Source organism: Euleptes europaea, chromosome 6, assembly GCF_029931775.1.
Source record: "Euleptes europaea isolate rEulEur1 chromosome 6, rEulEur1.hap1, whole genome shotgun sequence".
In the NCBI taxonomy this organism is placed as follows: domain Eukaryota; kingdom Metazoa; phylum Chordata; class Lepidosauria; order Squamata; family Sphaerodactylidae; genus Euleptes; species Euleptes europaea.
In genome coordinates, this window is record NC_079317.1 from 89,687,146 (window position 1) to 89,704,820 (window position 17,675).

General features: G+C 42.1%; 1 protein-coding gene across 1 annotated transcript in view; it reads left to right on the plus strand.

Moving 5' to 3' along the window:
- LOC130479551 (receptor-type tyrosine-protein phosphatase eta-like) overlaps positions 1-17,675 on the plus strand; it is a 108,232-nt gene that overhangs the window by 57,318 nt on the left and 33,239 nt on the right. Inside the window, exons 2-7 of the mRNA XM_056851948.1 lie at positions 4,802-4,820; positions 6,533-6,763; positions 9,764-10,024; positions 12,367-12,636; positions 14,199-14,468; positions 16,670-16,924. Coding sequence (XP_056707926.1) covers positions 4,802-4,820; positions 6,533-6,763; positions 9,764-10,024; positions 12,367-12,636; positions 14,199-14,468; positions 16,670-16,924 — 1,306 coding nt within the window. The remainder of the gene's footprint in view (positions 1-4,801; positions 4,821-6,532; positions 6,764-9,763; positions 10,025-12,366; positions 12,637-14,198; positions 14,469-16,669; positions 16,925-17,675) is intronic.

Sequence of the window (17,675 nt, forward strand, 5' to 3'; positions counted from 1 at the left end):
AAACCGGAGTTTGTTTCTTATCCATGAACCAGATTCTGAATCACAATTTAATCTTGGTTTATGGGGGAGAAACCATTCACAATTACCCCAGATTTGGATGCCATAGCGAACTGGAATTTCCCCAAAGTGGAAGAAGTCAATCTTTGCACTGCATGAAAGGAAGGGAAGGGGGGGGGAGAGGAGACTACATGTGCCTGTCAACAAGCAAGATCCATGCTTGACAACTCAGTTGGGCTGTTAACAAGGCAATCCTGAGAGAGGGCATTCCATTGCTGACGGCTATAGGAACGCATTGCAAGGACTGTCAGTTTCAAACAAATTTTATGTATTTCTTGCCGGTGGTCATTAAAGAATATATTACCTTGAAGTTTGATATGTAAAGAATGAAATAATTGACATATGGCTGTTAATCACAACACAAGCCTTTTTTGGCATATAAAAAGGAAGAACATACATTTGGATAAAACCGAGTACAAATAAATAAAATTGGATAAAACCATCCTAAATCAGCCATTAAAGAAAGCTACACACCATTCACGATACTTCATTGCTAACTGTAGGAACCTTGTAGTAGAAAAGGGCAAGAGTCCAGTAGCACCTTAAAGACTAACAAAAATATTTTCTGGTAAGGTATGAGCTTTCGTGAGCCACAGCTCACGAAGTAGGAACCTTGCCACTGATTCAGTTATTTTTGGGTTTTGTGTGGTCATGAGATGTGTGTGTGTGTAAAGTGCCGTCAAGTCGCACCTGACTCATGGCGACCCCTTATGGGGTTTTCAAGGCAAGAGACTAACAGAGGTGGTTTGCCAGTGCCCGATAGGATGTCCTTATTTCACCAGAGAGCCATTCCCTGTTTATGAACAGTGGGCCAATGAATTGGGATTGGCTACAAGCATAAAAGCAACAATTGAAAAGGACATGCACAAGGGATCCAATTTCACCATTTCCACAGGGGCAAACTCTGTCCACTAATGGGATTTTATTAAATCTTCCATATAGCAAGGCGGAGAGTAGTGCATTTAGCCTGGCAAGCATATATGCTGTATGCTGTTGCGTTGCAGTTAGACACGTAAAGTATAGTGCTATATGTTGTCGATTTGGTAAATATTGTTGGTAAATATTCAGTGTGTGTGGTCTTTAAATAAAAATAGTCCTATAGAGAGGTTACTGACTTGTGAAACTAGATGCAAAGTTCTTGTGGATTTCCAGTGAGGTCAAGATTGTGTTAACAATTGCTACATTTATTTCAGGTTTTTCTGGTTTCACTTCATTATTCTATGTTGGTTAAGGGCACAACAAACTTATTTAAGTGTTGGAGGTAATACTTCACGGAGACATATGTTTTTTTCCCAGTGTGTTCAAGCTCTTCTCAAAGAAATACACATATTGGCCAATACCTTTGTGAAAGCATTAATCAAAATAATTTAAAAACAAAAGTATGTTTGAATTGTACTTAACTTACAACTGTAACAAGACTAGATAGAAAATAAGGGGGTTACCATACTTTGTATTCCCAGCGATGTATTAAGAGTTTGAAAATGTTATAAAAAACATTGCTTTAAAAGGGTTTTTGGATACCACGGCTTATAAATGGTTGGAAGAAGTCTTCACAGCTAAAGGGGCCAAACAAAGTGCGAACAGTATTTTTTATAACGTTTTCAAACTCTTAATACATCGGTGGGAATACAAGTGCGGTAACAGCCAAACATAGAAATGTAGAGCTGGAAGGGACCTCAAAGATTAGTCTAATCTAGAGGCTGTTTTATCTTCAGGAACACAATAGCAGAAGGGTGGCATTCTAGAACAAGTAATGTGAAGACACAGGTTGTGTCCTATTGCCAAGCACATTACAAGCTACAGCCCCAAACCATGGGCTTTTCCACACACTCAACTTTTGATTTTCTTGGCAGTCAATCCACAAGCATTGGAGTCAATCTGGGCGCAGTTCTTCTGCACGCCTTTTCGCCCTCTGCACTTTCAAAGTTGTGGAGTCAGCTTATTTTCTTCTGTACATAACCTAAATAATAAGGATTTTCAAGGGAGGGTGCTGTCGTCATCAGTGGCATCATCCCTTTCTATTTTTATGCATGTTTGTATTGATATATCAATATCATAGCTGAATTTTTTTTTAAAAAATGGCATGAAAATATCGATATACTTCTGTAATGATAGGTCAAGCAGGTTCTCTGATTTCCCAGCTTTCATTATTTAAAAAGTAAGTCTGTGTCCCCTTCCCTTGTGGAGATATAAGGGAAAAGGTGTATCTCCTCAAGGGGGTATTTTCATTTTTTTTAAATGAAAGCTGGGAATTCAGAGAACCTGCTGACCTGCTTGACCTATCATTACAGTAGCATTTCAATATATTGGTATTTTAGAACCTTTAAAAAAAATCAAAAGTGGAACCAATTGTCTCCAGTGTGGGAGGGGAGGAGAGGGAATGGTTTGACGATGATGACAGCCCAGTCATCGAAAAGTGAGCTTAGAGGTGCATGGGAGTGGGCAGGACAAATAACACCAAGAGAAACATTACGCACTAGGAAAAAGGTGGCTTAAAATCTGCATCCAGAAAAAGACTGAGGGTAAAAGTGGTCTCAAAAGAAATAGAACCTCCCCCCCCAGGGTGGGTGGGGGGAGGCACTGAATCAAAAACTGCAGGCACAAACATACATACAAAAGTCAGGGGGTAAACCAAAGCAGTATGGGGCCAGAACCGATGGGAAAAACCCATGTGGAAAAGCCCTTGTGAGAGAATGGCATTTGAAATTACATGACTGCAGTTGTGCCAGAAGCACCCCAAATCACTAAAACCACTGTATGCCGGTTTTGGTTGAATGATACTATTCCTCGATGTTTTTTCTATCATGCCAATAAATAAGGTTACGGATGGATGGATACTATTCCTGAAGTCACTTTAAAAGTGGTGGAATTTTTCATCGGAAATGTATGGACAGTGAATTTTGTGTTCTACTTACGTCATGTTTCTGAGCATATGCCAATAAAGGTCGATTGATTGAATGATTGATTGAACCAGTACCTTAAGCAATAGGGAAATACTTGGGGAAAACAGAATCCAATAGACTGGGAGAAACATTATTTGGATTCTTAGGATCGTATGAATGAATGATGTCAGCGTTAGAGGGAAAAAACCTGTGTTTTGTGGCTCTTGTCCATTACCATGTGGTTAGCTACTTACCAAAGTGTCTGCTTAGAGCGAATGAAAGCATAGAGCTGGAAGTCATCAATATATTATCATCTAATATGTATTACAGTGTGGGAGGGAGGGAATAAGAACGAAAGCTGTGGCATTACACAATAAATCCCAGGGACCGGGGGTGGGGATGCCTAATAGATCCTGGAGAAAAGGAAGAAAAGGAGTCACCACAATGCTCACTCCCTCCCTTGGCCATGCCAAGTCCTGAAGGTGACCCAGCAATATGTTACTCATTGGTCGATAAAGTCTAGTGGAAAAATTAAGCTTTTTAGCATAGAAACATATCACATACCTTTTGTGGTTCCTTTGTGGCCTCTAGTGGTATGCAATCAGTATTACAGAAAGCTACATACAGCTTTTAATTGCTTCATGTTAGACTGTCCTAATTCTTCTCCCTGTTATTTGTGGAAGATGAATTGGGTTATGGCTGGTTTTATGAAAAATGCTCTTTTTTTAGAAGAAGAAATGTTCTCTAGCTAGTTATATCATGAGGATATTCAGCAGTAAATACTGCTAATGAAATAGGAATAAAGGTAAAGTACTGGGGGGGGAAACCAGATTTTCCAGTTTAAAAAAAAACAAAGACAATATTTAGAAAATCATAGAACTGCTTAGATTGGGGAGGGGCCATTGCTTAGTGGTAGAGCATTTTGTTGGCATGCAGAAGGTCCCAGATTCAATCCCTGGCATCTCCAGTTAAAGGGGCCAGGCAGGTAGGTGATGTGAAAGACCTCTGCCTGAGACCCTGGAGAGCTGCTGCCAGTCTGAGTAGACAATACTGACTTTGATGGACCAAGGGTCTGATTCAGTAGAAGGCAGCTTCATGTGTTCACTATAAGGGTATCTGCTTTGGAGGGTGGTTTCTATGGCATTATACCCTGCTGAGGTCACTTCTCCAAAACTCTCCTCCCAAGGCTCTACCCCCGAATCTCTGGGAATTTCCCAACCTGGAGCTGGCAACCCTAAAGAAAGAAGGAAGAAAAGGGGAGAGTCTATGGGGGGTTCAGGAAAAGGAAACAGATAGTGGGGGAGGGGGAAATGAGATGCCTTCCTCAAATCCTTGCAGGTTCCCACTTGTACTTACAAAATACTGTTTTCTGCATTGTTTAACACAACATGCATAATACTTTGTTTCAGACTGTAACCCTAGTCCTATTACATTGCTTATTGGAAGTTTCGTCTTATTGATTGCAATAAATCCATTTTATCTGAATGGATCCTACTTTGGGATAGGGGTTTTGCCCAGTGCTTAATTTAATTTTCATGGTTTGTTCAAGCTTCTTCATTCTTAAAGTACTCCATGATGTAGTTCTTTTCATTCTTTGGCTTCATGGAATCTTTTGTCATTGTCTCAATGGTGATACTATTATTAGTTACTGATTGTTGATGGGTTGGCTTATTGCCTGGACTCTCTGGAGTTCTGATTTTTTTTTACCCTCACTCAATAAAGTTACATAGCTGTTTTAAAAGTACAGTTTGTCACCTTGGCCAGGGGTACAGTGTAACAGCACGAGTTTATGCCCCAGTCCAGTTAGACAAATGATTGCAATTAATTGTTCTAATACCTTGTGTTCTTTTTCTTTCTTACAGATAAAAGTTTTGGCTGCCTGTAAGTACCATTCTTTTCTGTGTCCAACCTTCCATTTGCTATAGAATAGTCACATATCAAGTCTTAACATAGTTGTAGGAATGTTTGAAACACTGTACTTCTGTGCCCCAAATACACCGACAAGGACTGCTTTGTGAATTTAACTTGCTCCTCGATATACTTATGGTTTCCCGTTAACCAGTTTTCCAATATTGAAAGGTACACTGGCAGGCAGATTATACACTGGCTTCTCTAGATGTAGCTGCAATGGGGTAAGCCAAGCACAACAGCTTATTTATTTATTTAGAACATTTCTATGCTACTGCTCCAGAGAACCTGCTTGAGGCAGCTTACAAAGTAAAACACAAAACCCAGCGAGATCATAAAAATAGCGTAAAACAATGAGCAGCTTAAATTAGTGGCTTCTCCGTTTCAGTGTATAAACTATTTTTATGCATCCCTAGCAGTAACAGAAAACCTTTCTCAGTTCAGAGCATCAATATCATGTTGGTCATCCAAGAATCTATTTATTTTCTACTTCTTTGGCCAGGCACAGTATTGGTGTATAACACCAGTTTTACTTTAGATCATTGCTTGCTGCTTTCTGGTCTAAGGCCCTTAACAGCAATGTTAATCTATACACTAGTTTGAGAGGCTAGCTGAGTTGGTCTGCAGTGGAAGAGCTAGATTAGAGTCCAGTAACATCTTAGACTCTAAGGCAGGCGTGTCCAAACTGCGGCCCCCGGGCCACATGTGCCCCAGGACGGATGCGGCCCAACACAAAATCGTAAACTTACTTAAAATATTATGAATCAGCTATCGTTAGTGTATTTTATGTGCAGCCCAAGACAATACTTCTTCTTCCAATGTGGTCCAGGGAAGCCAAAAGATTGGACACCCCTGCGAGTCTAAGGCTTAGAGACCAACAAGATTTTGGGAGTGTAAACTTTCAAGAGTCAAAGCTCCCTTCGTCAGATATCTCATGAAGAGTGCTTTTGACTCTCAAAAGCTTACACCCCCTAAATCTTGTCAGTACTACCGGACTAGAATCTGGTTTTAATATTGATTTCTTAATTTTGGGTTAAGGGGTCGTCTTATACATGGGGAGAAGAAGCCCAGGTGCTTGCGAGCAGAGAAAGAGGCCTGTCGCCCTGGCCAGCCGGCAATCAACATTCAAACCGGTCGCCGCCCACCCCGCCCGCCAGCTGATGGACGGGGCCAGCAGCGACCGGTTTGAACGCCGGCCAGCCAGGGCGACAGGCCTCTTTCCCCAGCTGTCGGGTGGGATGGGCAGTGACTGGTTTGAACGCTAGACGCAGGCTGGCCAGGGCGACAGGCCTCTTTCACCGCTCGCTCTCTTCCCCATTCGATAGCTGACGGGCAGGGAAGACAGCGAGCGACAAAAGAAGCCGGTCGCCCTGACTGGCCGGTGTCCAGTGTTCAAACCAGTCACCGCCTGCCCCGCCCAACAGCTGTCCATGTATAAGACAACCCCCAATTTGGGACCAAATTTTTTAAATAAAAAAAGATCGTCTTATACACGGAAAAATATGGTATATTGTTTTAATTTCCCCCTTCTTTCATATACCTGCCACAGTTTCAGATCATCCAAAGCACATGTCAGGTGTATGGCTGTCCACCCATGCTAACTGATAATTATGTATGTAACAGTAAACAATCCAGTTCCAGAAAGATGTATAGCTTTTTGCTTCTTAATGTTTTTTTCTACATAGGTGATGAATGCAGTTCAGTAACTGTAACAGCAACAAATAGAGAAATATATATCCAGAACCCTGACAACTTCACAATAACGAATGTAACTTTTGCAAATGGGACACTGTTTAAGGATGGACCACTGAATGATTCAGTATCTGATCTTGAACCTGGAGTACAGTATATTGTTACTTTTCAGAATGATACTTTTCAGAATGAGACTGAAATATGCTGCAAAAATATTACTACAGGTGAGTTGGCAGTGCCTGGCAACCAGAGGGAGGGTTGGGGGGCAGCATCGCAGGAGAAAAATTAAAATAATAATGATCTTACAGGAAGCTCTTGCCATAGAGTTTCCAGCAATTCATAGAGCTTAATGGGATGCCCTGCCCCCTTCAGGGGCTTGGCAGTCCTACAAGTAAGCAGTGTACTTAGAGGGTTTAATATATGAATTCTGTGTTGCCTCTAAGATGGACTTACACCTACCACACCATCTTGAATAAGATTTTAGTGACTGTTTCCTTTTTAAATTATGTCCTCCCCCCTTACTCTTGTATTCTATTTGGTTAATTTCACATTTATTTTTCTTATTGTTACTTTTTTCCTACTATTTCCATAACATTTAACATACTTATGTTTGGTTAAATCTCTTTAATATGGAAAAGAAAGGGGAGAATCGTATATATGGGAAATTGAGTAGGGAAGAAAAGAAGGGTGTGGGTAGACTAATGTAACATTCAAAGTCTAAATGTGTTGTGTATGTGTGTATTATATATATATGTATTATATATATAATAATGTTTTTAAAATCTTGACTTAAAATTACTTGCACTGGTCTAGTGGATTAGTAAACTAAGTCTGTTGTTATTAGAAAAGAATAATATAAACCATAACGCCCTTATCCTTCATTAATACATTAGGAGAGCAATCCTAAGCAGGTCTACTCAGAAATAACTCCCATGGTATTTAATGGGGTTTACTTCCAGGAAAGTACCCTTAGAATTGTAGCCAGGTAGCCCCATCCTAAGAATTTGCCCGCTGCAGTGTGCCTAAACCAGGAGGGTGCTGCCACAGCATAGATGCCACTAGTCAGCATTCTGTGGCCCTTGCTTACAGGGGAAAGATATTATAAGGGCCTCTCCACAAGGTCCTGACCACATAGCAAAGCACACCAGAGTCCCTAACAAAGCTAGTTCCCCTTTCTTAACATGCAAAGCAATGATAAGTTTTTGTGTTTAACTGTACTGAAACTTGAAACAATAGGAACGAGGAAATGACAATAACCATTTAAGACAGAATCAATACGTTTATGAAGTCCGAGAACCTAATAAACTCTTCATATGTCACATTATCTTTCCAGAATCCAGTCCAGTTTTAAATATAACATTCAAAGTGGTACTACAGAAGTAAATTTGACGTGGCAGAACTATGATATTAATGCCTCTCTTTATTTTACTTACTTACTTACTTTATTTATTTATTTATTAAAAAATTATACTGCCTCTCCAGGAACCTGCCTGAGTCAGCTTAAATAATTTTTTAAAAAGATATTGGTTAAAATCCAGGATTAAAAACCCAGCCCAGCATTAGAATATAGACCATAAACAGACTGTGTGTGTAAAGTGCCATCAAGTTGCAGCCGACTTATGGCGACCCCTTTTGGGGTTTTCATGGCAAGAAACTAACAGAGGTGGTTTGCCAGTGCCTTCCTCTGCACAGCAACCCTGGTATTCCTTGGTGGTCTCCCATCCAAATACTAACCAGGGCTGACCCTGCTTAGCTTCTGAGATCTGACGAGATCAGGCTAGCCTGGGCCATCCAGGTCAGGGCTATGAACAGACTACTGACACTTTAAAATAACAGTATCCAGATTAAAATGGTATTAAAAGTTCAACCCTTTAATTAAAAGCCTGGGTTTTGACCTGGTGCTTAAAAGGAAACAACTTAGGCACCAACCAAGCCTCAAAGGGGAGGGCTTGCCATGAGTGAGGAGGAGCCACTGCTGAAAAAGCCCTGTCTCTGGTTGCCACCTGCCTCACCTCTGAAGGCTGGGCCCAGAGAGTAGGGCTTGTGAAGCAGATCTTAACTGGTAGGCTCAACAATATAGGAGGAGGTGGTCGTTAAAGTACCCTGGCTGCAAGACTTTTAGGTCTTTAAAGGTAAGAGTTCTGTGAATTTTGCTCAGAAACAGAATGCTTGAGTTTTCAATAGTTAAAACATACCTTGAATGTTTCCATAATGGAAAGCAGTGGCCAGAAAGGGGCTCTGACCTTGCAGGTCATGTCTGCTCTTGTTTGGCAGGGGGTGCGACTAGAAAAATCAGCTCTAAGCAAAGTCACGGCTGGTTTTAGCATTGGGTAATTGCTACGTCCCAAACTGTGTGCCATCAGAAGACTGTGACTGTGAGAAATAAGCTGATTTTTTAAAAACTTATTTATTAAGAATATCTTGTCCAGTCACCTTGCTGTTGGACTTCTTGCTTTATTTAAGCTATGTTAAGAAAGTTGTTGGCTAGACTCCGATGTCATTTAAAAAAACAGCTCTTTCCAGACTTCCATGCTCAAGTGCATGCCTTGCTCATACCTCTTCTTTCTACCACCACCCTTTCCCCACTCAAGAGAGCAAGGCAGGAATTCCAGCTCCAGCAACCCATGCTGTATGAATGTAGGCATGCAGGTTAACACAAGTGAGTTACAGTGGGATCCTAAGCAGAGTTTCACCTTTCTAAGCCCATTTACTTCAAAGGGCTTAGAAGGATGTAACTCGATGTAGGTTTGTATTGTGAGTGGCAGCCCGTTCCTGAAGGGGAAGGTGAAAGGGGATTGGAAGCTGCCTAAAGCCAGCTTTGCCCCCGGGAATGCCCCCCCACACCAGTGTGGGCTTTCCCTTCCGGGAATTCCCTGCCAGCATGGCTGTGCTGGCAGCAGGAGCTGGCACAGCTCCGCGGCTCCCCCACACCAGTGTGTTTGCCCCCAGAACGGCATAAGTGCCACTTTATTTCATGATAAGGTGGCACCTATGCTGTCACGGGATCATGCCGGCTTCTAAGGAGCTTTGCCCCCACTTCAGGATTGCAGCCTTAGTGAGTTATGAAAATGCTTACATTTTGACAAAATGTTCACAAATTAAACTGAAGCATCTCTGTGTCGACATCAAAAGATTTTCTGGCATCATTATCTAACAATGCAGTATCAATTTCTTTTCAGTAGGAGTTATTAAAAGTTGTACAAACCCCCCGCTTCTTTTAACAGTGCCCACTCAAGTCATTGGCATCAGTTTTAGCGACATCACTAACCAGTCTGTAAATTTAATGTGGAGCAGCAGTGATCCAAATGCTGCTGTTTACAGCTACAGAATAGTAGTTGATGGGGGCGGCTCCAGTACGACGGAAAACTCAACAAACACCACCGCAGTAATTAGCAACCTGAAACCTGGTACATTGTATACGTTCACAATATATCCACAAGTTGCTGAAACAGAAGGCGATGCAAAGAATGGATCCACCTATACAAGTAAGTAAATTAAGAGTTCTGTTCGACGTGCCCATACCCAGGAGTAAGTATTAATGAATGTAGTCAGACTATAATTGTGTAAGATTGCACTGCATGGTACTAATACCTCACAATAAACCATCATTAAGGCAGGATGTGTTTGTGAAACCAGCTTGGTGGACTTTTGTGCATCCTCCCCCCCCTCCCCCTGTATAGACAGCAATGCAGGAATCCCACCTAGTTCAAGTTAATCTGTGAAGTATGAAGATAGGCATACAAGCGAAAAATTGTTATTTCTTCTCAATCCCCCCTAAACTGGCATTCTAAATAACAGTTTAGGCCAGGCTTACAGTGCAATCTTCAGTAGAGTTACACCAGGGGTGGGGAACCTTTTTTTTTTGCCAAGAGCCATTTGGATATCTTGGTCATCATTCAGATATCTTGGACATCATTCATATATAAAAAAACCAAAAAGTGGCCAGCAGTACTTATGCAGGTCTACTCTAAAGCCTGCTCAAGTCCAGTCAGCTGGTCTTACTCATTGGAAAGTGTCAGTCGGTTTGTCCTGCCAATGTCTAGGATCTTAGCCTATTGGCAGCCTACCCATTTTGGCCCAGAGAAACTATGAAGTACACTTTTTTATTGAGACATTTTACATGCTGCCTGGAACTTGACTTGGATGGCCCAGCCCAGCCTGATCTCATCAGATCTCAACAGCTAAGCAAGGTTGGCCCTGGTTAGTACTTGGATAGGAGACCACCAACGAATACCAGAGTCATTATGCAGAGAAAGGCAATGGCAACTCACCTCTGTTCATTTCTTGCCCGAGCCAGCAATTCCATGGATTGAACTTGGAAGGGTCCAGATTGGGGAGGGGCACAGAGAGAGATGCTGCACATTTGGTAGTCCAACCTGTACCTGGGACCTTCGGCATGCCAAGCAGATGCTCTGCCACTGAGCCACAGCCCCTGACAAGCAGATGCTCTACTCCTGAACCACAGCCCCTGCCAAGCAGATGCTCTACCCCTGAGCCACAGCCCCTCTCAAGCAGATGCGCTAACTCTGATCCTCAGCCCCTCTCAAGCAGATGCTCTACCCCAGTGCCACAACCCCTCTCAAGCAGATGTTCTAACTCTGATCCTCAGCCCCTCTCAAGCAGATGCCCTACCCATGAGCCACAGCCCCTCTCAAGCAGATGCTCTAACTCTGATCCTCAGCCCCTCTCAAGCATATGGTCTACCCCTGATCCACAGCCACTCTCAAGCAGAAGCTCTATCCCAGAGCCACAGCCCCTCTCAAGCAGATGCTCTAGCTCTGATCCTCAGCCCCTCTCAAGCAGATGCTCTAACTCTGATCCTCAGCCCCTCTCAAACAGATGCTCCAGTTCGACGGAAAACTCAACAAACACCACTGAAAAACTCCTTACAATGTTGCTGTTTCGATATGGAAATTATCTTGCTTACAATAATGCGCTCCCAGTAAACTGATGGAATGGTCCTTCTTTATTATAAGCAATAAATCGCTTCAAATAGAAGCTTAAAAACTGATGTGGATTTCTGTAGGGGAGATGGGAAATGCTTAGGGTTTTAGTGAAGTGTTGTGATTTTAGTCTTCTAAGCCCTGAGCAATTCTTGAGAGCAGTAAATGGAAAGTAGCTCTTAATATAGCGGGATCATAGAGCTGTAGGTCAAAGTTTTGAGAACAGCCAGTAGTTCACAGAACATCATTCTATGCAAAATATCATTATTTTAGTTCCACCCAACATTATCTCTTTATACAACAGAACCCAATCCAGTTTTTGATGTCCAAATTAAAAATTATAATACAACAACAGTACTCCTGACTTGGAATAACACTGATGCAGCTCGACATGGGTACACGTATGTAATAGAGACTGGAGAACAAATGGTCAAAACAGTCCATAATACCAGCGCAACCATTGGCAATTTAAAACCTGGTACTGAGTACACATTCACAATATATTCACAAGCAGAAGATGGTAAAACTAGAGGCGATCCAGTCAATACAAGCATCTATACAAGTGAGTCTGAAAAGTTTTTCTATAGAATGCAATGATTCATTATCATATGTTTGAATTCAGTACTCCTTCATTTTAAAAAAAAATCAAGATATAGTACATTCCCCCCCCCAATTTTATCACTGCCTTTTCACCTTGCCTTGCACCTGTGCTGAGCCTGCATCATTAAAGTAGCTGCAACAGTACATTTTAATCTTCTGGGTCACTTCCATCACAGGTCTTGCAATGCTTTTATGTGGATACTGGATTACATATAATGTTGTGCATTGTATTCTTCCAAACAATTTCTCATTGTTGTTGTGTTTTTCTTCTTAAACCACAACAGTTCCTAGTTCTGTCTTCAACATCACAGCGACAGATATCAGTTCAGTAGCAGTCGATTTATCATGGGAAAACAGGGATACAGCTTCTCCGATGTACTCCTATAGGATACACATTAGTCGAGAAAATGGTTCTGGTGAGAACAAGACAGCCCGAAGCACCAGAGTTGCAATATCACAGTTAACACCTGGTACTAATTATACATTCAGCATATACTCAGTTGCAGCAGATAACACAACTGAAGGAAATCCAGACAGCATAAGCCTTTTTACAAGTAAGTCGCTTATCCAGTCAATACAACAAGCATCTATACAAGTGAGTCTGAAAAGTTTTTCTGTAGAATGCAAGCGTTCATTATCATATGTTCAAATTCGGTACTCCTTCATTTTTTAAAAAAATCAAGATATAGTACAGTTGAGTATGTATTTGCTCATTGTAGAATAATCTATAAAATGTCACTAATAGTTACAACGGAGAGGCCAACTCTTAATGTTTTCCTTTTCATTCCCTAATATAGTAGTAGGAGCCCCGTAGCGCAGAGTGGTAAGCTGCAGTACTGCAGTCCAAGCTCTGCTCACGACCTGAGTCCGATCCCAACGGAAGTCAGTTTCAGGTAGCCGGCTCAAGGCTGACTCAGCCTTCCACCCTTCCGAGGTCGGTAAAATGAGTACCCAGCTTACTGGGGGTAAAGGGAAGTTGACTGGGGAAGGCACTGGCAAACCACCCAGTAAACAAAGTCTGCCTAGTAAACGTCAGGATGTGACGTCACCCCATGGGTCAGGAATGACACGGCGCTTGCACAGGAGACCTTTACCTTTTTAATATAGTAGTGCCTCAGAAATAAAATTTGGGGGAAAATGTGTGCTTTTATCCTTCCACCTCACTGATTAAAATTTACCTGCATTTGTTAAAATTGCCCCTATTTATAAATCTAGCAGAGTTAATCTTTGGATCAGTAGTACTGCACCACGTGCAGTAAACGTTTTCTCCAAATTGTATGTTCCACAGGCTTGAAACAATTTGTGGGTATGGGGGAAACCAGGTAGTCAAGGATGCTAATAAGTCCCTTCAGTCTTCTTTCATGTTGTTCAGTCATAAGCAGTGAAGGTATCTTTCTCAACTGGGTCCCTGAATTTCCTATTCATGGCTACTGTCACAAGAACTGAAATACCATGGCTTGCTCAGTGCTCTGGGTTCAGTGTGCTGGGGTGATAAAGTTTCCATGCTTACTAGAAATGAAGTCTAATACGGGAAGGTGCAAAAGGGAGTTTTCCACTTGCAGTGCCATCCTGTGCAGAGTTCTACCTATCTAAGCCCATTGACTTCAGAGGACTTCGAAGGGTGTAACTCTCCTTATGATGGTACTGTTCGTCTCTCAGATATCCAGGGGACCAGTATCTTTTTTGGCTTTCCTAATTACTTTTGAACATGCAGTATTCCTGGTTTTTTCTCTTCTGAAAAAGTAGTAGCAGCAACTGTCCTTCCTCTCATTAGGGACATAACCTGGTGGGAGAGCATAGCCTCAAAGGATGGCTTTGGAGAAGGCTTGTATCACACATCAGTCCAGGGGTGCCTTTTAATTTTGAATAACATGCCCTTTTTGTTTTTCTCATCCCCCCCCCCAATTTTATCACTGCCTTTTCACCTTGCCTTGCACCTGTGCTGAGCCTGCATCATTAAAGTAGCTGCAACAGTACATTTTAATCTTCTGGATCACTTCCATCACAGGTCTTGCAATGGTTTTACATGGATACTGGATTACATATAATGTTGTGCATTGTATTCTTCCAAACAATTTCTCATTGTACTTGTGTTTTTCTTCTTAAACCACAACAGTTCCTAGTTCTGTCTTCAACATCACAGCGACAGATATCAGTTCAGTAGCAGTCGATTTATCATGGGAAAACAGGGATACAGCTTCTCCGATGTACTCCTATAGGATACACATTAGTCGAGAAAATGGTTCTGGTGAGAACAAGACAGCCCGAAGCACCAGAGTTGCAATATCACAGTTAACACCTGGTACTAATTATACATTCAGCATATACTCAGTTGCAGCTGATAACACAACTGAAGGAAATCCAGACAGCATAAGCCGTTTTACAAGTAAGTCGCTTATCCAGTCAATACAACAAGCATCTATACAACTGAGTCTGAAATGTTTTTCTATAGAATGCAAGCGTTCATTATCATATGTTCGGATTCGGTACTCCTTCATTTTTTAAAAAAATCAAGATATAGTACAGTTGAGTATGTATTTGCTCATTGTAGAATAATCTATAAAATGTCACTAATAGTTACAACGGAGAGGCCAACTCTTAATGTTTTCCTTTTCATTCCCTAATATAGTAGTAGGAGCCCCGTGGCACAGAGTGGTAAGCTGCAGTACTGCAGTCCAAGCTCTGCTCACGACCTGAGTTCGATCCCAACGGAAGTCGGTTTCAGGTAGCCGGCTCAAGGCTGACTCAGCCTTCCATATTTCCAAGGTCGGTAAAATGAGTACCCAGCTTGCTGGGGGTAAAAGGGAAGTTGACTGGGGAAGGCACTGGCAAACCACCCCATAAACATAGTCTGCCTAGTAAACATCGGGATGTGACGTCACCCCATGGATCAGGAATGACCCGGTGCTTACACAGGGGACCTTTACCTTTTTAATGTAGACCTAGGAGCCCCGTAGTGCAGAGTGGTAAGCTACAGTACTGCAGTCAAAAGCTCTGTTCACGACCTGAGTTCGATCTCGACGGAAGTCGGTTTCAGGTAGCAGGCTCAAGGTTGACTCTGTCAAAGAGCTCCAACCAGTCTCCACCAGTTGGAGGCTGCTTTGGTTTGGTCAAAAGTTTCCCAAAACATTAAACTCCAGGTTTTCACCCCAGGTTTAACGGGTAGCTGCCACCAACCCTGGGTCAAAAAGCGAGCCTCCAGGCAAGGTGTCCAGGGTAACTCCAGCCAAGCTCCAAATTCAGTGTGACACGTTTCCTGCCAGGGTGAGACCTAGCCAGGACTGTTCACACTTCCCAAAATTGTCTTAGATTTTTGGTAGGTGGTTTCACACACACACACAAGGCACTTAGATTTAGGCTTGAAATCCCAAAATCAAAAGACACAAGCCATTTAAAGGCTAACAATTTATTTATAAGATTCAGGCTGGTTTACAGGAAGAAAAAAAAGGTTTCATGAAGTGATAGGCAATAAAATAATAAACCATTTAGCATAGCTAACTAATACATTCAAAAGTCCTTTTGGTTCAAAAGGATTGGCAAAGATTTCTTGCATCAGGTTTATAGTTACCAACTTCCAAGGATGCTTCCAGCATTCAAGAGTTCCACAAATTGTCCAGAGTTTCTCCAAGCAGGTCAAGTTGACCAGAGTTTCCCCATAGGGCCAAAATCAAATGGGTTGTGATGCCGCCCGCACAGCCTTCTTGCTGTGCTTCCAACAAGCATAGTTTTTCTCAGGCTTGCTCTGTCCTTATATCCGTTTTCTCAAAGGGATGAGCTCATAGAAACCAATTGAGAAAACGAAAGGAATTAGCTGTTAATTAATCGCTGGGTCAGAATGCTGACTCCCCAATTGATGTGTTCAGGTGAGGAAGCCTGCAGAACCACCTACACCTGGACATCGTCATGATGGCTGACTGATTAATTACTGTGACACACACGGCCTTGCATTCCAGAAAGGGGAGAGAAAGGTTTAAACGAGCACCAGCTGGGGCCTACCTTGCTCCCTCCACAAAAGCAGTTTTCAAAAAGAAACTATTTTACTGTTCTAACATCCTAATAACACAAAACTCATAGGCCTCCAGGCCTGTACCAAGGAAATAATAAAACCCAAGAATTTGAGGGACCTCAACTTCTTGACAGACTCTGCCTTCCATCCTTCCGAGGTCAGTCAAATGAGTACCCAGCTTGCTGGGGGTAAAGTGTAGATTACTGGGGAAGGCACTGGCAACCCACCCCGTAAACAAAGTCTGCCTGGTCAACGTCGGGATGTGACGTCACCCATGGGTCAGTAATGACCCGATGCTTGCACAGGGGACTACCTTCACCTTAATGTAGACCTGCAACTCAGGCTGTTCCACAGGCATAACTCCACCCCTCCCATGCATCCTCATGGCCCTTGAATGAAAAGCCATTGTTGTTGATATGTCATAAATAGGCCACATTAGTCAAATGCTACCTGATGAAATTGCAGAGCCTCTGTATCCATATTTCCTGCAGTCATTAAGAAAATGATACTGTTTTCTTGTAATAAGTTTATTTAAATGACATTTTGTACAAATCCTACCACCTTTACTTTTTTTGGAACAGAGCCCAGTCCAGTCACTGACATTCGTTTTAGCGACATCATGAACCAGTCTGTAAATTTAATGTGGAGCAGCAGTGATCCGAATGCTGCTGATTACAGCTACAGAATAGTAGTTGATGGCACCAATATAACGGAATACTCAACAAACACAACTGCAGTAATTAACAACCTGGAACCTGGAACATTGTATACGTTCACAATATATCCACAAGTCGCTGGAACAGAAGGAGATCCAAACAATAGTTCCAACTATACAAGTAAGTAAATTAAGATGCACAATGATTTCCAGTCATCATGTATTTCTGTATCACAAGGGTACATTGGATACACTGTATGAAACATATAAAAAGGCTTTGCTCAGTCTTCTCACCCTAACGTCAGGTTGGGGCGGCGGGGGAAGGCGTTATCCGCTTCCACATGATATTGTAACGCGGTCGTCCACCTTCTACTATATCCTTTGCTTTGCAAGGTATTTTTCCAAACCAGGTTTGGGAACCATGTAAATGCAAACATATGGATCTCTACAACTCTATCTCAATTTCCCCATGTGTCCTCCGTTTCCCTCCCTGTCACCAGTGAGTTTTCCCCCCACACACCATTTCTTTTATCTGTGATAAGTATATTATTATAGCATATGGCCACTGCCAGTGACAAAAAAAGTCAGCAAATAGTGCTCCAGCAGTTTGTGTTGGGGAATAACAGGCAGAAGCCCCCAGCCCCATGTTGAGCCTCTGTTGCCACCACAAATACCTCTTAATTTGAAGGTGGCAAAAAGAGCACAATGGGGAATTGTCCCCATGTGAAAGGAACCAGATATGGCTAAAAAAGGCACTTATACAGGTTGAAAGCAATGTGTTTTTATTACTCTGATCCAACACAACCTCAGTGTAAAACAATTGCGTGTATTTTCCAGTTTAGATTCCTGCTGCTTGCAATGCTTTGCTTCTTCAATAGGACAGATGAGCAGAACCTCAAACATCATTTTTCTAGGCCTAATACAGACCTAAG